This window comes from Lampetra planeri, chromosome 40, assembly GCF_965212315.1.
Source record: "Lampetra planeri chromosome 40, kcLamPlan1.2.h2, whole genome shotgun sequence".
NCBI lineage: Eukaryota > Metazoa > Chordata > Hyperoartia > Petromyzontiformes > Petromyzontidae > Lampetra > Lampetra planeri.
In genome coordinates, this window is record NC_136146.1 from 499,355 (window position 1) to 525,360 (window position 26,006).

The following is a 26,006-nucleotide window of genomic DNA, read 5'->3' on the forward strand; positions in this document are numbered from 1 at the left end:
AGGCATATTGCCAAACGGCAGAGAAGAAATATGGAGTGTGGAATATCAGCCATCATTCATTAAAAATATAAAAACTTCAATTATTAATCACGACTAATCACAACAATTACCCTGGGTAGAAACACAACCTGAACCGAGGAACAATCCACTCGTACGACCGAGCGGCAGACGTAATGGTGAGCATAATGCAGACACGTGTTTCAGCACAGCCGTTCAGATAACGAGGATTCAAAACAAGGAAGAAGAATCATGCAAACGCATGGATTTTGAAACGTTTCTCGACACGCGTTTGTCCGCAGAAGTATCTATTTCCAGTACGGGAGATGACAAGTATCTGTCCTCGCAATTGCGTTTGCAAAGTTGCTAATAAATATATTATCTGGCGCTGATTGACGAGCACGGGTTTTGGGCAATGCTTTGATGAATTTGGCTGCTTTTCTATTGGGTAAGTCCCTGATATCAACACAGTTGAGGCTAAATGTCGTTCCGATTGGGACATCTTGGTAAGAAGGAACACAGAGGCACAACAAAACGGGGAAGGTTATAATAATTGGGGTTTTCCCCTTTTTACCGCTGTAAAATCTTCGGCTATAACAGCTACTGCCATAACAGCTGCTACTGTAATAATAGGGGTTTTCCCCTTTTTTCTGGCAACAAAACTGAAACCTTTTTACAAGGATTCATGTCTGCATTAACCACAATGCTTGCAGTCAAAATGCAAACAAAAGCATCCTATGATAATATATGCATTGTCCTTGAAACTGATTGGTCCACACCAAGGGACGGCTTTCTTTTGAGCCTCGACCCAATTGGTGCTCGGCCAGAGGACGCCAAAAGGCGTACAGCTCAAAGACAATGCACTATCAGAGTAATGAAGGCTCGGGGTAAGCATCTACATCATTATTATATTTTGGTACTGGCAAAGGCTGTCTTTCCGACAGACCTGTTCTTCATCTGAGGACGGCTGCTTGCGTTGTGGCCGAAACGTCGTGAGAATTGTATTTGATTATGTTTTATTTTTATTATTTTATTATTTCCCTGCTACGTGACTTTACCGAAAGAACCAAGAAGATGAATCCCTGCAGTCACGAAAGCTTTAAATCGAAAAATGCATATATTATCACAGGATGTTTTTTGTTTGCATTTTGACAGCAAGTATTGTGGTTAATGAAGACATGAATCCTCGTAAAAAGGTTGCAGTTTTGTTGCCAGAAAAAAGGTGAAAAACCCAATAATAATATTTTGGTACTGGCAAAGGAGGTCTAATTGATGATGATACGGGGAAGGGTTCTCTTTATTCACACGTGGTACTCCCAGTCTCGGCCACCATCTTGTTCTCCTCCTCCTCTCTGCCTCCCCCTGCTCCTCCTCCAACCTTCCCTGGCCCCTCCTCTCAACTAATCCCTCCTTGCCTCCTCTCCTCCCTCTGACATGTTCCCACCCCCTGTCCATGGATGTGAGAGCTCTGCTGTGTTTTGCTATTCTTCTAAGGGTGCTTATAACACCCTCGCATCTTGATGAGAGTAATTGGGAACCCCCCAACAGACAAACAGGCAGGCAGACAAATTAATGGATAGATGGTCAGACAGGATGCATTATCGCTTTCAATCTTAGTTGAAACATTAAAAAACACACATTTAGGTACAACAGCTTATGGGCCCTTTGGACCAACACAAACGATGGTGATGAAATTTAGAAAGTAAAAACCGGCGGTGCAATTTGTCTGCTTAAACAAACGCAGTTGGAAAAGTATAGTTCGAAGGGTCCTATAGGCTGATGGACTTGTAATCTTTGGTGGTCAGTTATCGTGACACCACGGAACGGACAGAGCGGACGCATTGACGCTTGCAACCTTGGTTTGTGACGTGCGTCAACATAGCGACATCGACAAATAACGAGGGACGTGGCGGTGATCGCGTTCGTTGGTGTGCTACTGTACGTACCAGGCTGTCGGAGAGGGCTGCCATGTTCCCAGTCTCGGCAGAAGCCTGGGACGACAGTGAAGATGATGAAACGCGATTTGATCCTGGAAGGCTGAGCGAGCTGTAAGGTGCAAAAAACACAGCCTCCTGTAAGGACGATGACCGGAAACGAGCCGCCGAGGATTGAGTTTCAAGCGCGGAATCGCTGACCCATACTGACCTTTGTCGGTTGAAGATCTTCATGCTGTTTGGGGAAAACACATTGGGTTGGCCCAAGCTTGCGGCAAACGCCGGACTGATTCTGCCCATGGACATTAAGTCCTGAATGTGGAAAACAAAAGAGAAAAGAAGTAATTCAGTAAGTGCTGTAAATGCGTGGATATTTTTTTTCTTTTTAACACCCAATGTTAATTGTAGGCATGTCGCGACGCATCGGGTTGCGATTAAACACGACCCGCTTGTGCTCATGGAGCTATGTGCATGGTGACATGGCCGAGCGGTGGTGCGTTTGCCGCTTGTCGCAGAGGTTCGTGGTTCAAGCTCGAGGGCCGCCCTGGTTAACACTGCGGGTGTAATTTACCACGCATAAGAGCCGTCTTGTTCACATTGGACGTCACAAATCCGTGACGTTATTCCAAAAAAAGATACGGTAAAGTTTGCTGGTGTCAAATTTACTACCTTTAAAAAATTCTGTACAAATTACTTAATTGGGTAAAAAAAACAATGTAGCAACGTCGCCCACGTCTGGCAGACGAGACTCGGACTGTGAAACATCGCGCCTTAGTGATAGCCTTGCGCTATGAGAATGGCGCAAAAGACCAAATTATTGTCATTATACGGCTCGCTTAAACTTTCCAAAAGGTTGGGCCAAAGCTGCCGCCACCTTTACCCTCCGATATCCTCCTGCCCGTGCTGAGACTTGTTCGCTTACTTGTGGAGTGGGGAAGTAGCGTGGCGTGGCAGTAAGTGGCATGCTTGAAATGTGTTCAAATGCTCCCACTAAATGGAGCACGTGGCGGGAAACTCCGGTGGTGGATAGAACGAACGAACCTGACTGGCCAGGCTGCTTCTCATCATCTGGAACTGCTCCAGGAGCTTGCGGTGTAGGGGCCGCATCTCCGGGTGTACAAATCGCTCGTGGACGCTGAGGCCAGCCCCAAGGATGTACACCTGGACGGAACAGCAATGGCTCGTCACGTGGACCGTGCGTGTGTGCGAGTGTGTGAATCGCGGAGATCAGAAATGTAGGGGTTAATTGCACCGTGCGACGAACCCAGCGACACAAGTTTGACTCCCACTCGTGGCCAACATCGGTGACGAATGCCTGAACCGGTCCTGGGACTCAACCCAAGTCGAATTAGACTGAATGAAATAGCTAGAATGGAGTGTAAATATCGGTAGAGGGAAGACAAAGGTGGCCGGGCAAGGATGATTCTGGGAAAACCAGGGCAGGTGGTGACCTGAAGTACAAGTGGTGGGTCTGCCAGTCATCTAACCGTACTTACCATAATTATCGTGTCAAACGATACAAACTGTCAAGCCATTTTTCTTTTGGCGAGCTTTCTTTTGTTCGCCACATATTTACTCTTGTTATCTATTGAGTCCCAATGCCAATGCTTGATTCAATGGAGTTGACCGAAAATAAAACTTTGGTTAGATTCTTGATGCACCAGTTAAAATAAATTACAATGCGATTTGAACAATGAATTGATTCTTGTAAATTCCCATACCAATTGCTCGACACAACGGTGAGCCAAATGACTAATTTCCAATGAATCTGAATACTTATCTTAGGAATGGATGTGGTGAGACAACGCTGCATATGAATTGCTGGCCACAGGAATCACACCACTCGTGAAAGAACAACACAGTAGGACATGTATGTAAGTAAGTTGAACTTCTTTCACACAGTATGTCGCTAACCGTGCTAATCCGAGGTGCGGGGGAAGGATAACAAACTAAACACAAAACATCTATTCTAAAGAAATACGTTTTCGATCTAGATTTAAACGTGCACAGCTCCAGTCACTTCCTAATATCGGAAGGAAGAGCATTCCAGACGGCCGCAGAAGCGCATCTGAATGAGCGCAATGCTGTGATCGTCTTTGTTTGATGGTCTTGGGACAGCCCCAAGACCCAATGACATAATTATATCGTACATAATAGTGCACTTTGAATTGTTATCATAATTACACTGTTGTTCATCTCAATTAAGTAAATTTCAAGACATTTTTCAGCTTTGGGATCTTAGGCCAATACCAGATCCATTGTGTGTTTTATTGGATCATGGGAGGAAGCACTGAGGCGAGCCCCAAGGATGTAAGTAGACAACCCCGGAGGAATCCCATGCAGAACGGGGCGAGAACATATAAACTACACGCAGAAATGCATCCGAGTTGGGAATTAAACCTTTGTCCTTCTTGCTGCGAGGCAGGAGTGTTACTGCTGCGCCGCATTGCCGCCCATGGGCAACAGCGGTATTGTACCTGCTCAAGCATCACGTCCTTTAAGCGGCCAATCTTTTCCACGTCTTCTGGGTGGGTTGCCAAGTACTCTTTGTCGAAAAATGCCTTTCGGGTGACAAAGCAAAAAAACAACCCACCTTTAATTAAATCGCTTTCACTTAAGCCACGCATCACCCTTGACTCAAGATAATAACAATTACAGCCGTCACCTCCATAGCGCAGGCGCTCAGCGTCAGGGTTTTACAACAAAGGGCAATCAGCACGGCGAGGTGCATTCCGTTGTCTATTTTCCTACGTTTTTTCAACACATTCCTGCGGAGGGAGATGGTAGGAACGTTGGGTTGCTCGGTCAATGGCCAGGGTCAATGGCGGCGTGGTGTATTTCGCAAAAATGGCCGACTGTGAGGGCGGGCACAAGCCGGCGTGAGTAGGTTAAATGTTGAGTTATATATGGGCACCACGGGGTAACCAGCCCCTCCCCACCCAGCCCCACCCCACCCCTCCCACCCCCCACCCAGCCCCACCCTCCCCACCCAGCCCCTCCCCACCCTCCCCACCCAACCCCTCCCCACACTCCCCTCTCCACCCAGCCCCACCCCTCCCATTTTTGGGATGCACGACGGACGGACGGACGGACACAATAATCCCCTGTGGGCTGGTGTAACCAGGAGGTTCCTACCAGTATAATTTCTTATTTTGCTAAATAATTATGTTCAGACTGTAAAGAGATGCTGCCCCGGGTGTAAATGGTTAGCACGCTGTAAATTCGTTCTCCCAGCACAGCAGTTGAAATGTCGGTCGCGTCTATTCAATCTGCCCCGACTCTGTTCGCCCGACAGCATAAACGGGTAAACCCACAGCATTTACAATTCGAGTGCTTTGTGTCGCCAGTAATTACAAACTAGCATCATCAGGCTGGTTGTAAATACTGACGAAACGTTGTGCTCGAATTGTAAATGTTGTGGGTTTACTCTCCAACACACCGGTGTGCTGAACTAGTAATGAATTAGCACGTTCTGTTTACGTGACAAACCTTACTAATTGGCTTTGTCGGGTGGTGGCGGGTTTAACGACACATTTGTATTTATGCGATCCAACCCCAAAAAAACCCTCTATTATGGATAATATTGGTCGCGAAAGCCAACGTGTTGAACTGAGAATAAACGTGTTCACGTTAAATCGACTGGCACCGCCACGTTTGGTGGGGGTCGGTGAGTATCCCCGAGGGTTCAATCGAGGCCCTTTCGCCATCAGTAGCGTGCGCAAGCGATTGCACGGACACACCATTTACATTTCACACCCCCAGGATTAACGAGAGCGGCCGCTGCATCTATAATCGCGAAGCCGTGCAGCGAGCGGCGAACGAGCTACAACTGGGCCCAGCCACCACCCATCCGATGCTACGACGTAATTTACGATGGGGTTAGGCCCCACTGGCGACGCTAAGACACGGAGATCCGGACTGCGTCACATCGAGGATGGTGCACTGAAGGTGAATTGGGACCTCCTGGTATCGGGCGATGCCTCCGTTGACGGCCGCGTTGATTACGCCGTTGAGGCACATGCTCAGGGGGTTGAGGTTGTGTGGAGGCTGAGTGCGGTACTGCCCGATGAGCAGCCGCAGTTCCGTGTTCTTGTTCTCCACCGCCTCGATGGCGTTCTCCAGAGGGCTCATTTCCGCCTGCGATCGCCCGCGCAACGAATCATCAGCATCATTTTCATCATCGTCGTTGTCGTAGCCATCACGTAACATTTGTACCGCGCCTCCCACGCAGCACATCTCAAAGTTGTTGTCGTCCTGTATCCTATGCCTCTCTTTTCCACTGGTGCATCTGAGCCGAGCCAAATCAGGGCGCTCCCTTTTATCCGGGTGGTTTTCCACTGGCTATTATTTGCATTACCGAGCGAGCACCCAAACTGTGATACATTGGCTTAACAATACAGCTGAACCTCGCTCGGGGCCAAGCAGGGCCAGAGGCGGAGAATATGATGCGTTCACTGTGTGAGATGTCAGTCAGGACACTGCAGGGACACAGCGTCACCGCAGCATCTGCATGCGTCTCGACTCGTTGCTGTGTCATGTCAGCGGCTTGGCTCAGCTTATACAGTGGAAAAACCATCTGGCACCTCCTCACCTGCGCCAGGCTGGCCTGGCACTGTCAAAACAGAGGTATTATTGTGGAACCACAAGAACACCACACCTCGTTTAAAACAAAACAAGGTACGACGGATTTCATAATTTTTAGACTCACCACTTCCCTCTTGTCAACTTCAAACCAACGGCATATTCCGGGCAGAGGCTGCTTGAGAATTAGTGTGGTTCGTTCAACCCAGAGATTCTGTGATTATAAAAGAAAAAAATGACAATTATAGGACTTAATATCTGTTAGTTTCATATTTTTGAAACAACAAGAATTAATCGTACATTTCCTAAATATTATTCACAATACAGTGGTTCAAATCAGATTAACTGATTGGAAGATATTCGGTGTTATTCAATTACCATTCAAATTTTACTAAAATAGCTCCAGTTGCTTTTTCTCCTGGAGTAAATTTACGTGAATAACGCCTCACGGATATTCATCTATTGGCCCGTAGGAACAGGCTCAAGCCAGCCTCTACTGACGCTGACAGGCTGAGCGGTTTATTCAATCACAAGTGGAAATGGAGCACACCCCCGTGCGTCCGATTCCTCGTGAAACGGCACAATAATTTGCGGCCATCATTGTTGTCATTTTGTTTCCAGCATAGCCCGGCCCACGCACGGTGGGGCCGATGTGGTCAGCGACGAGCCGCGGCCTCTCTTCACCTCCCTTGGCGAGGCCAAATGCCACCGCTGCCACTCCAGGGGAGACGATCTGAATAAGGCCCTCACCCGGGCAGCTACAGCAGGGGCCAATAAAACGAGCGGGTGACTCTCCGATCGAAGTCATATTAATCGGCCTCCACCTAGGAGGCCTGGTCTCACAGCTGATTCATGGGCACTGTCAGCATTTATATATTTATCCACCCATCCACCGGCCTATTTCTTTTTGACGGAATTTTTTTTAATTTTTTTTAGAATGCTCTCAGGCTCACAGACAAGAAAACGCTACTCATCTTGCCTTGAACTCATTTTCCTTGTCCTTGGTGCCTTTGTAGAGGGGCCGGTCGTAACGGAATTTGCAGATGTTGTTGACGCGGTAGAAGCTCTTGATTCTCTCCGGTATACGTTCGTTGCGCAGCACTTCCGAGACGCCGGGCACCGGGGAGACGGCAAAAATCTGGATATCTGCACGGCGGTTTCGCGGGAGGGAGACGCAAACCAACGGCAACACGAGAGGCGTCATGAAGCCAGCAGGGCCAGCACGGTGCACACTGGCAGTGCGGGAATGTTTACTAAAAGGCACGGCGGCCCTGCAAGGCACCACGCTGTGGCGAGATGTTCGCTACCTCGCCTGACATACAGGAGGTCGTGGATACTCCCGACTCTGACGCCTGCTGTATATTTGGAGTTCGCGTGTCTCTCTCTCCCCATGGTCGCGTGGATTTTCCTCCAGGTCCTGCGGCTTTTTCCCCTCCACATTTGGAAAGACGCGTTTAGAGTATTTGACTGCTCTACATTTCCACGTGATAAGCCACTTCGTTGCCACCCGTTGCACGGTGAAGTTGCTAATGCCAAACGTTCACCACTTGTCCTCAAATGTCTCCCTCCCCCAACCCCCATCTGCAATCTGTAATCTCTCCTCGTTGTGACCCTCCCACGTGAGTGCTGTGAAGTGTCGATGGGAAGATGACATCGCAACGTGCCATCGCCAGGACTGCGCGGTAAAACTACGCACGGTTGTGCGTCAGGTCGTACAATTTGTCAGGGCATCCGTGATGAACGGCATCGTAAATAGGCATTATATATACGTGTGCCCTGTGTATATATATATCACAGACTGAGACAGATGCAATTAAGATTGGAGCCAGAGGCAGCAGCGGGGTGCGGTCAAAAACATCAAAGTGGATTCTCCACTCAAATAAGATTTTTCTCATCTTCCGTTTACAGCCCTGAGCCACTGGTGGAAATTACACATTCCTTGGACAGGGGCGAGGCATTCCATAAAACACCGTTGACTCTTCGCAACGTGGTATTCATTTTATCAATCACAGATGGTCCATTTTTGAGCAGGATTTGAAGACATGGCCTTCTGCTCACGAGTAGTCACCGTGCCAGTGTTGTATAGAGACTGGCAGTTCAATATGCGTGTGTAGATATGCATTCGGTAAAGGTGCAGCCCTGGAGTTGCTTTGCTCATGCAACTGCTGGCAGAGGGGCCTCCTTAAGAGGGAGGTGCAGAGGGGATGTTGGCCGACCTTTTGATTGCAAGCACAGTGTGCTAACTCCTACAGCGTGGCAGCATCCCATATCAATCAGGTAAAGGCCCATTAAGCTATATAGCTTTTTTTCAGAAGCGACCTGACCAAAAATTATATAACTAAGTGGATTATCACGTGGGAATGTATTGCAGCCAAATATTCTAAATGCATGTTAATAAATGTGAGAGACAAAAACCGGAGGACCCGGATAAAAAATCCACGCCACCTCCGGGAGTGAGACATGTAAACTCCAAATATACAGGAGTCAGGATTGGGATTGAACCCACAACCTCCTGCATACCAGGCGAGGTAGTTAAAATGTGCCACCGCGGTAGGTAGTGCCTGGATGCTGCTGCTGTGTGCAAACAGTGGGAGAGTTCCAAAACAGCTACAGAGAAACACCTCCATTGACATTCATGCACGAGGGATCATTTGTGTGCTGCTCGTAAAATATAACGACGTCAACAAATGATGGATGCTGCTTGTGTAGCTGCTACTGCTGCTGGGGATGGTGGTGGGGATGCTATTGTGGATGGCGGTGGAGATGGCGGTGGAGATGGCGGTGGAGATGGCGGTGGAGATGGCAGTGGGGATGACGGTGGGGATGACGGTGGGGATGACGGTGGGGATGACGATGGGGATGACGGTGGAGATGGCGGTGGAGATGTCGGTGGAGATGGCGGTGGAAATGGCGGTGGAAATGGCGGTGGGGATGCAGGTGGAGATGACGGTGGAGATGCGGGTGGGGATGGCGGTGGGGATGACGGTGGGGATGACGGTGGGTATGCCGGTGGAGATGGCGGTGGAGATGGCGGTGGGGATGACGGTGGAGATGCCGGTGGGGATGATGGTGGGGATGATGGTGAGGATGTCGGTGGGTTGACGGTGGAGATGGCGGTAGAGATGGCGGTGGAGATGGCGGTGGGGATGACGGTGGAGATGCCGGTGGGGATGCCGGTGGAGATGTCGGTGGGGATGACGGTGGAGATGACGGTGGGGATGACGGTGGAGATGGCGGTGGGGATGACGGTGGGTATGCCGGTGGGGATGACGGTGGGATGACGGTGGGGATGACGGTGGGATGACGGTGGAGATGACGGTGGGGATGCCGGTGGAGATGGCGGTGGAGATGGCGGTGGGGATGACGGTGGGTATGCCGGTGGAGATGTCGGTGGGGATGACGGTGGAGATGACGGTGGGGATGCCGGTGGAGATGGCGGTGGAGATGGCGGTGGGGATGACGGTGGGGATGACGGTGGGTATGTCGGTGGGGATGTCGGTGGGGATGACGGTGGAGATGTCGGTGGGGATGACGGTGGAGATGACGGTGGGGATGACGGTGGGGATGCCGGTGGAGATGGCGGTGGAGATGGCGGTGGGGATGACGGTGGGTATGCCGGTGGAGATGTCGGTGGGGATGACGGTGGAGATGACGGTGGGGATGCCGTTGGAGATGGCGGTGGAGATGTCGGTGGGGATGATGGTGGGGATGACGGTGGGTATGCCGGTGGGGATGTCGGTGGGGATGACGGTGGAGATGTCGGTGGGGATGACGGTGGAGATGTCGGTGGGGATGACGGTGGGGATGCCGGTGGAGATGGCGGTGGAGATGGCGGTGGGGATGACGGTGGGTATGCCGGTGGGGATGTCGGTGGGTATGCCGGTGGGGATGTCGGTGGAGATGGCGGTGGGTATGCCGGTGGGGATGTCGGTGGGTATGCCGGTGGGGATGTCGGTGGGGATGTCGGTGGGGAAGACGGTGGAGATGGCGGTGGAGATGGCAGTGGGTATGCCGGTGGGGATGTCGGTGGGGATGTCGGTGGGTATGCCGGTGGGGATGACGGTGGAGATGGCGGTGGAGATGGCGGTGGGATGACGGTGGGGATGACGGTGGGTATGCCGGTGGGGATGTCGGTGGGTATGCCGGTGGGGATGTCGGTGGGTATGCCGGTGGGGATGCCGGTGGAGATGGCGGTGGGGATGACGGTGGGTATGCCAGTGGGGATGACGGTGGGTATGCCGGTGGGGATGTCGGTGGAGACGCTGGTGGAGACGCTGGTGCCGTTGCGTACACTGCGCGTCGGCGTGCGTGGTGGCGTCGTCGGGCTGGCCGGCGTGCTGCATGGGCACGGCGTGCGGGAACTCGCTCAGCATGCGCTGCTGGAACGTCTCCAGCCGCTCGTAGTCGTGGCCCCGGCACACAAACTCCTTGTTCTGAACAGAACACGCACGAGTATGCACGCACACATGCGCACGCCCGCACGCACACACGTGCATGCACACACGATCGGAGGCACACACACGCACGTACGCATGCACACACACACGCACGCATGCATGCACACACACGCATGCACGCACACACACACACGTACGCACACATGCATGCACGCACGCACACACATGCACACACACAAGCGCAAATGTACACAAGCATGCCCGCACGCACGCAGGCTCGCACATACACACGCGCAAAAAAGGACGGACTAACGTGATTTCCTACTCAAAAATGAGCAGAGGCACGAGTGTTTATTTCTTGTTCTCAACCCTGCAGAGTCAGTGATGGAAATTCCACGTTTCTGTGGTGGGAGATAGTCTGTCCCCCATAGAACAACCACCGTTGATTTCCCCAGAAGGCGGTACCGATGTTATTGACCCCATTGGTGATGATGGGCTGACTGAATACAAGCGCGTGTTAAAAGCACACGGGCCAATTTTGCATAGCGCGATGCTTCAGGGAACGCTCCTGACGGTTTGTTGCATGTGCACAAATGGCCGCGTGCCTCGTACACATCTCTGCGTCTTGCTTGTGCCTCAAACACCAGCGGCGGTACGTCCCGAAAACACTTTGGAGAGCTACAGAAATTCCCTCGCTCTAAAACAAACATGGCAGGAAGCGGATGAACTCCTTGTGTTGAACAGATGTTGCGCACGGCACTCTTAACAGCCGCTTCTCAACAAACACCACACTCGTCGCGCAAATCCCCATTTTATTCTGAACACAGACCATGGGTTACGAACAAACGAGGCACCATAACCGCCCTGATCCGAACAGAAGTGTGCATCAGCAACGCAAACTCCGTAATTCCATACGACAGCACAGGAGCGTCGTATAACAGACACAAACGCTCGTCCGTCACCGACGTTGGCGAGAAGCCTGCCGCGCACGTCCACCGAGATCGGCGGGGGTCGTGCACATCGTGAAGAAAGGAAAACAAAAACTCACCCGAAGGAAGAAAGGGAACTTTTTCCCGTAGAAGCCGACTTTGAAGAACTCCGGCTCCAGGCGTTGCTGCTCGATGATGTTGTCGTAGTAAGCCGCCTCCGTTTTCTAACGCCCCCGCCCCCCCCCCCAAAAAATAAATACATTATTATGCATAATAGAGGTTTTTTGGATTAGATCGCGTAAATATATAAATGTGTCGTTAAAACTCGCCACCACCCGACACGGCCAACTAGTACGGGTTGTCATGTAAACAAAACGTGCCAATTCGTCACTAGAGCCAAGCCACAACATTTACAATCTGAATGCGACGTTTCACCAGTAACTAGCTTCATCAGGCGACAGCCAGATTTCTGGAGAAGTCCACCTGTTTCGTTCCTGATGTAGTGACGTATATTGAGTCACTACGCCGTTAGCGCCAGCTACTGAGAGATGAGTGGAACTGCGCGTGTCACAGCACGTGACAAGGAGGGGATTGTCAGCCAACACTGGTAAAAACAACATGGGCATTTTCGTTCTCTTCTATCATGTGCACCAACAGGGGCTTGCGCACAAACACGTCCACGCCTACTTACACCTCGTGCTCTCTTTTAGCCCCGCCCCCTCCCTCCCAATACGTTCCATTCATTGGCTACCACATTCTGATAAGCTCCCCCCCCTCTCCCCCCCCTTAACTTGTATTTAAGAACTTGCATCTTGGAATCCCTGCCTCACTTGATACAGCAAATCTGGCTGTGACGGTCCCACCTGATGACGGAGACTTGTGTTGCCTCCGAAACGTCGTGATTTATTATTTTATTTGTATTAATTTGAATTTCATTTTTTTACCTACGTGACTTTGCCGAAAAAACTAAGAGTATAAGGAGGGGATAACGAGGGGGGCTGACAGGTGACGAGAAGGACACGTGGTGGAAGGCCCCAGAACCTTCTGGTCAGATCCCGAAGGGGGCGTGGCCGAGGGCGGAGGCCACGCTCAGGGGATAAAAAGAGGGGCCTGAGAGCTGAACGGGGCTGTCTCCTGGAATCATCCCATCGGGAAACGTTGCTTCATCTTCGGGCTTCGGTCGTCACGTTCGGCATCGTGGGTCCGGCAGTATGTTAATGCCTGACCCGGTTAAGTAGTTACCCTGTTGGGGTCTAATTATGTAGTTACCCTGTTATGTTGAGTAGCTGCCCCGTTGGGGCCGTGTAATGAACGTGTTCCCTCCCAGTTAAAGTGTGTGCCTCCGTGGAACCCACTACACTTATATAGAGGCGTAGATGTGGTGACCACGCTTCTGCGCTCTTGCGCCAGGTGGGGGGCGGATTAATGAGGCAACGTACATTATGCATTACGTAAGCCCTTTGAACTTGTCCTTCCTGTCTATTGTGTGTATTAAAATAGCCGTACCAACGGTAATCCATATTGAAGTATGTTGCCCTTTGAAGGCATGCATTTAAATAATGTATTATTTGATTATTCGCTTCCACGCAGCACTAAGGCGATAGCTATCCGAACGGTTAAAGTTATTTTTATTTCTTTCAATTTCGAAAGATTCTCGAATTATTTTTGGCCAATAGTAGCTAATTTTGCACGGAACTTCAACATTATCAAAATCAATTGAGTGTCCCTGTTGGCACGCGTGTTCTGCTACTGCTGACAGTTGCATTTGGGAGCATTTTATATTCATCATCATCATCAAATCTGAAACAGGAAAAAAATATCGATGCAATGGTTTTTCAGGAGACTGGACACTTTTTGTATGTAGCATGCAGGAAAATGTGGACTCGAGGAAGAGTGAGGTGGCCGGGTGGCTCAGAGATCGAAGAGCACTTCGCCACAACCGCTGAAACGCTGGGTTCGAATCCGGACAAACGCGGTTCTCGAGTAGAGTGAGTTTGACGAACTCAGCTTTGTCTGCCCCAAAGACTGCACACAACCTAAAAAAACAACCTCGTCACCTTAAACTCGGTTCTGCCCCAAAGACTGCACACAACCTAAAAAAACAACCTCATCACCTTAAACTCGGTTCTGCCCCAAAGACTGCACACAACCTAAAAAAACAACCTCATCACCTTAAACTCGGTTCTGCCCCAAAGACTGCACACAACCTAAAAAAACAACCTCATCACCTTAAACTCGGTTCTGCCAATTTCTGCGCTTAGTTCCGGCTCCCGGAATTAAATATAGCAGCAGCTCGACTGCCATGCAACCAACATTAACGCTCAGCGGCAGAGCCCGACGGGTAAGTGCTGCTATGAGGGTGGCTGAATTAACCCACAGGCTAAATGTTTTGCAGGGCCTTCCATCTTCCTTTTGGTCCTCCGTTCCACATTGTGAACTGATAGCTCAACGACAGTAGCCTGGGCCAGTGACTATTCATCTGGTCTCTGAATTACGGCGACGTCATCCGTGGCATCGCCAGCAGATAAAGTTCGGGGGGAAAACAAAACTAGCTAGTTGATGATGCTAGTTGTAATTACCGGCGAAACGTCGTACTCAGATTGTAAATGCTTGGCTCTCCAACACACAACCGGCGTGCTGTACTAGTGACTAATTGGCACGTTCTGTTTATGTGACAACCCTTACTAATTGGCTGTGTCGGGTGGTGGTGGGTTTTAACAACACATTTTTATATTTGTTGCGATCTAACTCCAAAAAACCTCTATTATGGAAAACAAACCAAGTTGGTTGTTTGAAGAAATGAGTGCAGTGAGTAATTCATGTTTTTGATTAATTTAACTGAATGGAATACATTTGTTAATTTCACATAGAGAAATAAATATTTGCATGACTTCATAATATATTTTGTTGCAATATGTAAGACTGTACATGTGTAGGCCCTTCCCTCAATATTAGCCTTAGGCCCCCTCGTAACCTTAATCTGGCCCTGAGAACTACCACTGCTGCTGTCTGAAATAGAGGTCACATGAATAGATCTCATTGTCAGCTCTTTCCTCCTTGGGATGTTTCCTAACACAAAGGGTCGCATTGCTCTGCGAGCGCTCCGAATGGACACGACAGCTCATTACATAATGCCGATTGCACAATCGGGATGAAAGGGGAGCGGAATTATAAGATGAAATATATTTTTTTAAATCCCTAAAAAATCGTGGAAACGTTGACTGTAATATTGTACAAGTGCATTGGCAGCTTAAAAATTGGAATGCAAGATTTGGGTATGTTATCGTGCTGGCTTCACTGTCCCTGCGATGGGGTTGACTTTAACTGACCTTCCATCAAGGTGTGCCAGTTGCAATGTCGAAGGGCCAATACCCAATATCTTATATAAAATGTTTATTTATTTGTTTTCCCTTTGGAGGACCATGGCAGTGAAATGTGTTGAATAATAATTATTCGTGCTTCTGCACCCCTGGCCAGCGCTGCATCAAAAACATTGTTTGCTCAGACTCGCGACCACGTACCCGGACCGAACTCAGCCGCTGGTAGTCGTAGAGGGCCTCGTACTGTCCAGCCAGCTCCCGGCAGAGCGGAATGCCAAACTCCCAGCACTGAGGAAGCACAACGGGGGATGCAGTTCAGTGCACTCGCACGCTCAGCGAACCGCGTGGGGCTCTCACACAAACACTCGCACACTCAGTGAGCCACATGGGGCTCTCACACAAACACTCGCACACTCAGCGAGCCACACAGGGCTCTCACACAAACACTCGCAGCTCAGCGAGCCACACAGGGCTCTCACACAAACACTCGCACACTCAGTGAGCCACACGGGGCTCTCACACAAACACTCACAAGTTCAGCGAGCAGGGCGGGGCTCTCACACAAACACTCGCACACTCAGCGAGCCGCGTGGGGCTCTCACACAAACACTCGCAAGTTCAGCGAGCCACGTGGGGCTCTCACACAAACACTCGCACGCTCAGCGAGCCGCGTGGGGCTCTCACACAAACACTCGCACACTCAGCGAGCCACGTGGGGCTCTCACACAAACACTCGCACGCTCAGCGAGCCACACGGGGCTCTCACACAAATACTCGTACACTCAGCGAGCCGTACGGCCACTCACACAATCAGTTTGCGTTCACCGCTTCTGCCCAGCGGAGGTGATAAAAAAAAAGTCCGAAGCCCTGAGTGCTTTTTGGTCCATACTCGTGTTTGAGTTTGATCTACGTGGTTGTAATTTTTACACCTAAAATGGTTGCACATTAAACCTCGTGCCATCCGACAAGATTGCCACGTTGGCACAAAATATTATTATTGTTTAACCGTGGCCGATGTGTCGATCATCCTCCTCCTCTTCACCGGTGGACCAGAGGCCTTTCGTGACTTTAGTTCAACGCGGGCACGCACGACGACATTCCGCTCAGCTTGCATCGAACTCCGTCGGGTAACGCACGGGCTCGGTCTCGGAAACGGGGCGGGCGACGCGGTACCACAGGCGAGCCCTCACCTTGCCCTTGTGGAAGAAGTGCAGGATCTTGAGGAGGAGGCTCTCCTTGCGCTCCCACTCGCTCTGCGCCGGGTAGTGCAGGAACGGGCCGAGCAGACGCTCGTCCCAGCCCAGCAGCTCGCAGTAGAGCAGCAGCGTGAAGCCCGCCTCTGTAGCGCGGGTCGGGGAGCGGTGGCGGCAGCGTGGTGGGGAGGTGTTGGCGGAAATTGTGCAGGGTTTTAGTAAAAACGGAGCGTACGTGCGGGGAGGACGAGGTCAAGCGACGCGCACGCTCGACTCCACCGCTTGCATTTCAAGTCACGACTCAACGCAACTCTCTTTGCGCTTGCACACAACAACTGGCTGCTATACATATTCACGTGATGATAAGCCCCTTCGTTGAGCTGCTATCAGTCTTGGCCAGGTCACTTATGACGCTCGGTTGGGCCTTAACGGGTAAAATAAAAAGTTGACTTTAATTTAACTCATAGCCACAACTTTCTTTTTTTCTCTATATATTGTGTGCCAGAAAGGCACCACGTATGTAAACCAAAATAAACTTCACTTGACTCAAGTGTCAGATAACTCGATAGGTGGCCATGCGACTCAAAGTTCAGAGCGCCGAGCTCTCACAGCTGAGGTCACGAGTTCCAATCCAGCCTGTAAATAATTAACCTGGGTGCCTCAAATAGATTTCTCTGCTATGAATAAGTTCAGAATTGAGAAACATCGTCCGTTTTATACTCCCCTTTTTTGGCGTGGTGCTACTCACGAACGTGTCGCGTTTTGACTATCAATGATTGTGCAACACTGCCAACGCGGTGTCACGGACCTATCCTCAACACGGTGTCATGAACCGATGCTCAAATGCAGCGAGCTGACGGGTCTCGGCCTGACCGCAGCAGGGGCGCCGCCGCTGGCAGCAGCTGCGTTGAACGCGCCGGTGTAACGTACCCGTGTAGTTCTGTGCCTGCAGGTGCATGTCACACAGCTTGTGGATGTAGCGGATGTACATTTCTTCTTTGTTGATTTCCGTCTTGTAGAAGTTCTGCAGATCCACATGGGTAATGTGCATTAATTCATTTGTTCATTGATAAAATGTGTGACGCACACTGCAAAAGGACATTTCAGAGGCACGGGAGAATAAACGATTGACGGAGGAAAGTCTGCAGATCCTGACTCAAGGTGGACACGGCGCCGACGTGCGGAGAGCAGTGAGAGAGGAGGGGGAGAATTCCCGTAGCCCGGAGCTGCGACGGAGAAAGCGACGTTCGCTTAGTCTGGCTTAACAGATGTTGGGCCTGACAAGGAGGCCTTCAGCCAACGGTGGATAGATCAGGTCTGATGAGGATAATGATGATGGATTCCCACACCTTCGATTAGCATGGTTGGCTACGTATTGTGCGAAAGAGGTTCAACATGTACATGCCTCTCTAGAATGACTGAAAGCATTCGTAGGCATAGAACCCATTTCTCTCCCTGCCCACCGCAAAATTTGGGGTCACGAATGAATTTAAAAATCTATATTTTTTATTTGTCTCGTTTGAAACATTTGTTGCGTTTTTTTCCTCTCTCTCATTTACGCAGTTAAATCCGGTCCATTAGCCAGCATGTAACATGAGGATACAATTTGCATGAACGTTAAATAACGTATTCTTGAACGCGCGATTTGATGTGTTAATCGTCAGCTTAAGAAACGACTTTAATTGATAAATCTGTACATCCTTACATGCGAGGGATTATCGTTCCGAATTAAAAACCGCGTTAAGTTTTCCCCCCCACTGTTTTCTGCTGCGAGACTTTAAGAACCTTACCAACAAACTCACGGCACAGCCAATTTTCTTGTCTTCTACCTCGTCTCCCTTCATGCAATCCCTGCACAATGTGCACACACACAGGGTCATGATTGACACAACGTAGCAAATCAATTCATTGATACATTTGAGCAATTGTGCCTCTCTTACAGTGCAAGGCCACCACAATGGAACAGAGCGAAACTATTTAATAGGGATCGTTTTGCCAGTATCAAAGTATGAAAAATAAGAATAGGTTTTACCCTTTCTGGCAATAAAACAGGAGGTGTTAAGATGTTCAAACACCAAATAGAAACCTTTTGCAAGGAATCATCTTGGCATTAACCACACGTGCTTGTGGTGAACAGGCAAACCTATTACCACGTTTGGCTATGTACGGTGCGAAATAAGTTCAACATTCGTACTCACAAACATACGGTGGTGCCGTGTTGCACAGGCGTTTTACTCCTGCATTAGTTTCACAGCAGGGGCAGTGTTTCCAAGTGGCAATAACCCGATTAGGCAGCATACGAGTCATTTTCAAACTTGGAAAATTTAGACCGTGGCGCAGGCGCAAGTTTGACTTTATTTTTTGTATTTCTCCACGGGATCTTTAATGTCCCGCTGTCAAGAAGACGTCACGCTTTTTGTGCTGGTGAACACCCCCTGCAGCGTTCGCCAGGGCGGCCGCTTCGCTCACATCGCAAACCACTGCAACGAGCGGCAAACGCGCCAGCGCTCGGCCATCTTGCTGCCCCCCCCCCCCCCCCCCCATGAGGCTACAATGTGCGGGTAGCCATCCGTGTGCGTGTGGCCCCGTAGCGGAAGATGTTGGAAATGGGCCGTGTGGCATTAGCTCGCACGGACGCGATACTTTGGGCGAATGCGTCCTCCAAACGTGTGGGCAGCTGAAGCCAACGTCCCATCCAGCTGTCACCTCCAATCTCATCTCGATGCTCGCGAGTGGGAATTGACGATGTGTCCGTGAGTGGCGGCGCGCGCTCGTGTGTTTATCTGTGTACGACGGGAGTGCAGTGCTTAGCGCTCACGTTTAAATCAGTACAGAAAATCGGAACCAATGCTGGGCCCTACCTAGGTCGACTCGGCCTTAAATTGGTATCTGGTGCAGTGTATAACCTAAACTATTAAACTATTTGTATTTGACCAGGTAAGGCCCACTGAGCCATATAGATTTTTTTTCAGAAGTGACCTGGCTATCACAATGATCGCTCAACGAAGTGGCTTACCAAGCGGAAATTTCTAGCAGCCAAATACTCGAAACGCACGTTGATTCTAAATGTGGAGGGGAAAATCGGAGAACCCGGAGAAAAATCCACGCGACCACGTGGAGAACATGCAAACTTCAAATATGCGGGCGTCAGGGTCGGGATCGAACCGACGACCTCCTGTATACCAGGCGAGGTAGTTAACAACTCGCCAGCACCGGGGAGAGAGAGGCACCGTCCTGCAGGCCTCCATGGGAGCTCACTAATAGCACTTTCCCCAAAGAGTTCGAACGGCTACACGTGGGGATCTTTGTCTTGGTACGGTGACAATCTGACGAGCGAGCGCTCACCTGTAATCCAGCAGCCTCTCCATGAGGCGAGTGACCGACGTGACGAAGGAGACGCCACTCTCCCTCCACGTCTCCTGCTCAATCCGCTCCAGCAAACTGGGGCAGGGCCAGGGGAGACGGAGCCGTGAGCAACTCAGGCCCAGCTGTCCAGCAGTGTGCCGGGGATGCTCGCCAATGACCGAGATCGGCAGACTGAGCTCAAAGGAAGGGGACGCGTGGAACTAAGCTTCTAGTGCATGCAAATCAGTCCTTTGTAAAGGCACTGTTGATGTTAGTTTAAAGACACTGAAGAATGCTTGAATTAATGGGCGGCTTGACTCTATGTCAGTTTGGCTAAGTGGTGTTATGTGTTTTGATGGCAAATCGTGGCGAAAAAACAATTTTGTTGAGCTCATTATTTGAGTACAATTGTATTTAATTCAAAACAATGGAAAATACCGTATTAATAATAACAATAATATAATTTTAATTTATGAAGCATCCTTTAAACAATCGTTCTCAGGGCGAAATATCTAACCATAAACACTTTTGCAAAAATATAGATTCCACAAGTGACATAAAATAGTAACATAAGTTACTATTTAAATCATAAATATATTAAAATGACCTAACATTTTTTTTTACTATTTATTTCGTGATGCTGCTGTGTTGGCTGTGGTGAATAGCACAATTCATAATAAAAATAAAAAGACTCAACATATTAGTCAATAACAGCGTGGTCTTGAAATATATTTTTTTATGACAGGCGATATTTCGGGCCATGGCCCTTCTTCAGTGTTATCGATGAATGTGTTGATTTGTTCAAATTATATATGTTTTATCTGGGACGTTAAAATATGACCAATAGTAAACTAATAATTTATTAAATTTTTGTTACATAACGTGTCCAAAAATGTAATGTATTTTAATGGATCGTGCAATGGTTCACGAATTCTATATGACACTATAAAAAAAATCGAATTACACGAAAATAATACATTATATGGCAACATGAGATATGACAAATTGTTGACATCGATAAAATAAAATACCTCGGATATGGTCCGAATAGCGGGGTTCTGTATTCCGTCAAGCGAGCGTGAAATAGGAATTCCCATCAAGTCATTAAATCACACGTCTGTTCATCCTTGTCCAGTTCACACCAACAATGCAGTCGCTCGCACACACACAAAGCTTTTCGCGTAAACATAACCAGGCAATCAGCCAATGTCAATGGGCTGTCCCAAGAAGACATTGCAGCTGGAAGGCATTTCCAATGTCTCTGTGAGGATCCATCAAATTTAATTTCAGATGCCCCTCCAAATTGAGGGCACGAGTGTAGAGCAGTTATGGCTTTCAATCCTGAGTCACCTCCACCGTAATTAAGCGATGGCCTCCTGCGCACTTCCAACGAGTGATAATATCTGCATGGACCAATTCAAATAACGACGCTGCCCCGGTGAAACGGTTAGCAGAGCGGGGCTTGCAACCCGGAGGTCGCTGGTTCCATCTCCCTGCCCCCTCGCTTCTGTCCACCCAGCAGCATCTATGGGTACAACCACAGGAAGTCAATCGGCAGGTCACGTGTGGCGAGATAAAGTGTGGGTACTCCTCCCTCTTCCTCATCTCGTCAGGGAGCATAAACTGTCACGCGAACTCCAGTCATCCTCACAGCAGCGGTGGCTTTTGGCTGGCCGTCGAACAAAGACGGGCATGGCATGGCGCCCTTTCAGATGCAATTATGTGGCTGTCTGGAAAACTCTACCTTCCGATATTAGGAAGCCACCCAGAGCGATGGGCTTTTAAATCTAGACTGAAAACCCATTTCTTTAACAACTGCTTTTTTGCGTTTGGTTTGTCATCTTTCCCCCGCACCTCCGATTATCATGGTTGGCTGCGTACGGTGCGAAAAAAGTTGAACGTACATATATTCCAAGGCGTCTGGTACGTGTGGAAGAGTAGGCCAATACACCTTCTAAAGGGGCTCTGAAGAGCTCCTGAGAGCCTAGTGGCGTGAGTAAGAAACTTCAGAGTTGTACCTCCACCATTCACCATTTACCATTCAAATAACGAAGGTGGATTCTTTTTTTTTGTCTGGGGGGGAAATTGCTCGAAGCAGTCTGTGCCGGCGGGATTTGGTTCAACAGCACTCACATTAAGCTGAAGAGTTCCCTGTAGTCTTCATCACCTCTGCCCTCCGACAGCAGACTGTCCAGCTTGTCGATAATCTCTGCCTCCACCTTAACGCACAACATCGCGGCTTACGTAAAAAAACAGCACAACAAATCGCCATTCGTGTCACGTACTTTCGCGCGGCACTTCCGCGAAAGTGGAATTACAACTGGCTCGGCTTAGCACAGAAGCGTTTCTGTGCTGCCAAACTATTTATATCCTGGCCAGAGTGTGAGAAGCCAATTTCATTCCCTGAACAGTCGGTATGTCGTCATCTCTTGCAATTAGATCAATTGTCGTAATTCGATTCAAGGGTCGATTCATTCTCACCTTGCGTTTACCATCCAGTGTCTTTTGCTTGTTGTGTGAATTATCAAGAGGCATGGGGAGAAGTCGCCCGCTATACACTGGGGGGAATTGAACGTGCGCATAGCTATAAAGTGAACGCCGATTTGAACAATGTGAAATGCGTCAGAGCCTAACGTATAGGAATTTCATGCTGAATGGGTATTTAAAACGCGCTCAAATCCACATTGTGATTATGTAGCCGTGATTCCAATCGTTCCTCAATTATAAACACAAAATAAACACCTCCCCGGCATTCCCATGATGCATGCCTGTGCATCTGTACAGCATCTTGACATGTAGTCGCATTTACACGCTACACAAATCCATATTGTATTGCCAATTGTATATTATTTGCATGCAATTTACATGGCACGTAATGATCTATTGTCATAAGCACAATTCACTGCATGTATCGCATTAGCATTGCTAATGGTTTTCAATCACTCGATGAGTCGTTGCATGCCAAGTTCACGTTGCAAAGTCAAATTCACGTTCATCACTGGCGCATGATGGAGCTCAACTTGCCAGTGAAGGGCACAATTAACCCAATTTGAGAATAACCAAAACAACAACAACGGATAAGCCACTTTACAAAACATGCCACGTGACTGCAGGAGCCTAAGCACTCGAAAATGTTGAGTGATTACATTTTTTGGATTGTCGTCGGCAATTATATCCAAACTGTACTATAATGGGAAGCAAAAGAACAGCCTTCGGGGAAAAAAGATTCACGGCCAGCACAGAGTACCACATTTGTGGCAAGACTACTTCACGTGATTGGGTTGCCAGTCTGAGACCATTATCTATCAACAGTTTAGGACTGCCTTTAATCATGGGTGGCTGCCCGGCACAGAATCCAGAACCTCAGTGATGCCAGCTCAGCAATATGGCCGGGAATGGCACACTGAGGTACCAAAAATCAGGACTCATCACGAAAATAAGAATATCTCATTTTCCTGAACGGTGTAATGTTATTATTATTATTATGATGATTGACAATAACTGAGACTTTTAATGTCCCTGGAAGACTCGCAGATTTCCCAGGACAGCAGCTGCCTCGAAAAAGAGGACGATCCCGGGGAAAACTCGGACAGGTGGGAACCCTAAATACGACACGGCCACCGCAAGCCCCCCACAAGCCACTTGGCCACCTGCTCCCTCGTTGTTGTTATTTTTTTGATGTTGTGGTCCGCCGGCCATGACGTCACCTGCTTGAAGGAGCCGTTCTTCCTCTGCTCGCAGTCCATCATTTCGTGAAAGATGGGGATGAGCACGCGCCTCAGCTCTGTCTGTGGCACCAAGGTCACCTCGAGGAAGGGGCCCAGTAGCCCGGGGATGAAGTGAGCCTTGTGGTCCCCTGGCACGGATACATTCGACCGGATTCATCCAATGAATTCATCGGTACGCTTGTTTTTTTTTTGCCCCATTGTGGTAGCCATATACTGCACGGCTACCACGATGGCGCTATGATCAATAGACGATTGAAGTCTGCAGTAGTTGGGGTGGGGGGCAATGGTGGTGTGTGGCTTTTTCCAACTTCTTTCACACCGTACATGGCCAACCGTGCTAATTGGAGGTGCGGGGAAAGGACAACAAACGAGTTTGTGTAAATTTTCAAATTTGGTAAATTCGGACCGTGACTGTGGCAGACGTGGTCCACACTTCTCATCAGCAGCATTAACCAGGGTGGCCACTGGTCTCGAACCGGGAACGTCTGCAACGAGTGGCCAAATCGTACGGCCGCTCAGCCACGTCGCCGCCCCAATTAAATCTGAGGTAAGGGGAACCACCCACAACCCAGACATGCGGGTTCAGGTTTATGGAGGCCCGGGGGAAAATACCAGATGAGGATCCCCTTGGCCCTTTTCTGATGCTCTCTTTGATGCGAGTCCCGGGGGGAATTTACCCCACCTGCCACACCACCCCACCGTCCCTGTCGACGGCCTTGCATGCTGATGAGCAGTGGGCCGAATGCAGACTAAATAGCCTATCCGCTGTGCATCACATTTTAATGGGGGATGGCCCACTTAAGGATTGTTGAAATATTGGCCAAGAGCCCGTTCCTGCATTCATTGGGAGCAACACTCTGCCCGCAAGACACCAACGCAACGGAGAGCGAGCGGTCCAGAAACTCGCGATAACGCCTTTTCTTTTTTTGCAAGACGTTCAATTATCCACGCCGAGGAGTTTTGATGCACGGGATACGCACGCCTTTCAGGAGGTTTTGAAATTGTTTTTGTTCCAGTCACAGAGTGAATTAAACAAAAGCTTTTCACACACCATTTCCCTCCAATTCGTCCTTCTATTTATAACATGTTTCAACCTGCCTGTCAAAGCCTTTACTGGTGATAACAAAAAAGACTAATTATTACCACCACCATCCATCCATCCCAGAAGAATTCCCTAATCAAAACTCTATACCATAGAGCTCGTTGTATTTCCGACCATCACCACCTAGCCAGTGAACTGGAACATGTACACCAAGCCCTCAAGATGAATGTATATTCAGACGACACAATCCGTAAAGCTATCACCCCAACAGTTGGGAAAGAACCATCTGAGGACCCAATCAAAACCATCACCTTGCCATACATAGCAGGGGTCACCAAAAAGATTTCCAAAATTATGAGCAAACACAACATCCAGGTTCGATTTTACACAGTACATAAAATTCGTGATGTGATCCCATTTGTGAAGGATGTAATCCCTGACATGCAATACCCCGGCGTCTACAAACTAAGCTGTGTCTGCGGCAGTAGTTACATTGGGGAAACTAAGCGACATGTCTCGGACCGTGTTCGTGAGCATAAGGCAGATCTGAAACACAGTAAGACCAATACCTCGGCCGTGGCTGATCATTGTTTTAATGCTGTGGGCTCACACGAAATAGATTTCTCCAAGACGAAGGTACTCTGCAAACCCACTGGCTATCAGCAAAAATTCGTTCATTAAGCCATCCAGACATATAGACACGCACCCAATTTCAACCGAGAAGATGGGTACAAACTGAGCAATCATTGGAAGGATGTTATTAACCAGTTCAAGTCATAACTGGCTGTGATGTTTCCATCCTACCCTCCGATGTTGGCAGTTGTTTTCGAACAGGTTAAATGTCTCACACTCACACAGCCGCCGTTGCTCGTGTCCTCGATGTGGCGGTGGCTCTCCGATCTTACATTGACATGCTAATCTCTCCGATCTTACATTGACATGCCAATCTCTCCGATCTTACATTGACATGCTAATCTCTCCGATCTTACATTGACATGCTAATCTCTCCGATCTTACATTGACATGCTAATCTCTCCGATCTTACATTGACATGCTCATCTCTCCGATCTTACATTGACATGCTAATCTCTCCGATCTTACATTGACATGCAAACTTCTCACTTTAACATCACTAGCCCCTCCCATTTCGTTTATGACCCTTGGGCTACACCCATTTCAAACCTTTAAAACAGCCTGCCTCAGCAGCTTTTCCCCTCTTTTTTCTCCTGATGACGATTGCTTGTGTTGCGATTAAAAACGTCGTGATATTTTTTTTTTATTCACTTTATTTTCATTTTCATTTGTATTATTTTATTGTTATTGTTTTTTCTATCTACGTGACTTTACCGAAAGACCCAAAGAATATTACCATTTCTCACGAGCCCTCGTTCGTGTTACATATCACTTATTTTAGCGGTGCAGACAGATCCGTTGCGAACCGTGGCAATGATGCCCACCGAAGGACAACGTCCTCCTGCACAGATTCTCTGCAGATCGTTGTTGGGGGTGAACGCCTATTTAGGCCGGCAGGTGGTGTGGC

At 49.0% G+C, this 26,006-nt stretch overlaps 1 protein-coding gene across 1 annotated transcript in view; it reads right to left on the reverse strand.

Annotated features, from left to right (window-relative positions):
• The window catches only part of DOCK3 (dedicator of cytokinesis 3), a 181,873-nt gene that overhangs the window by 15,748 nt on the left and 140,119 nt on the right, over positions 1-26,006 (reverse strand). The window contains exons 33-48 of the mRNA XM_078612853.1: positions 23,404-23,552; positions 21,830-21,915; positions 19,697-19,792; positions 18,142-18,202; positions 17,282-17,375; positions 16,349-16,497; positions 15,360-15,446; positions 11,958-12,062; positions 10,804-10,945; positions 7,492-7,658; positions 6,640-6,726; positions 5,892-6,068; positions 4,409-4,492; positions 2,973-3,092; positions 2,143-2,243; positions 1,944-2,043 (exon numbers count right to left, since the gene is read on the reverse strand). Of these exons, the coding sequence (XP_078468979.1) occupies positions 1,944-2,043; positions 2,143-2,243; positions 2,973-3,092; positions 4,409-4,492; positions 5,892-6,068; positions 6,640-6,726; positions 7,492-7,658; positions 10,804-10,945; positions 11,958-12,062; positions 15,360-15,446; positions 16,349-16,497; positions 17,282-17,375; positions 18,142-18,202; positions 19,697-19,792; positions 21,830-21,915; positions 23,404-23,552 (1,805 nt within the window). The remainder of the gene's footprint in view (positions 1-1,943; positions 2,044-2,142; positions 2,244-2,972; positions 3,093-4,408; positions 4,493-5,891; positions 6,069-6,639; positions 6,727-7,491; positions 7,659-10,803; positions 10,946-11,957; positions 12,063-15,359; positions 15,447-16,348; positions 16,498-17,281; positions 17,376-18,141; positions 18,203-19,696; positions 19,793-21,829; positions 21,916-23,403; positions 23,553-26,006) is intronic.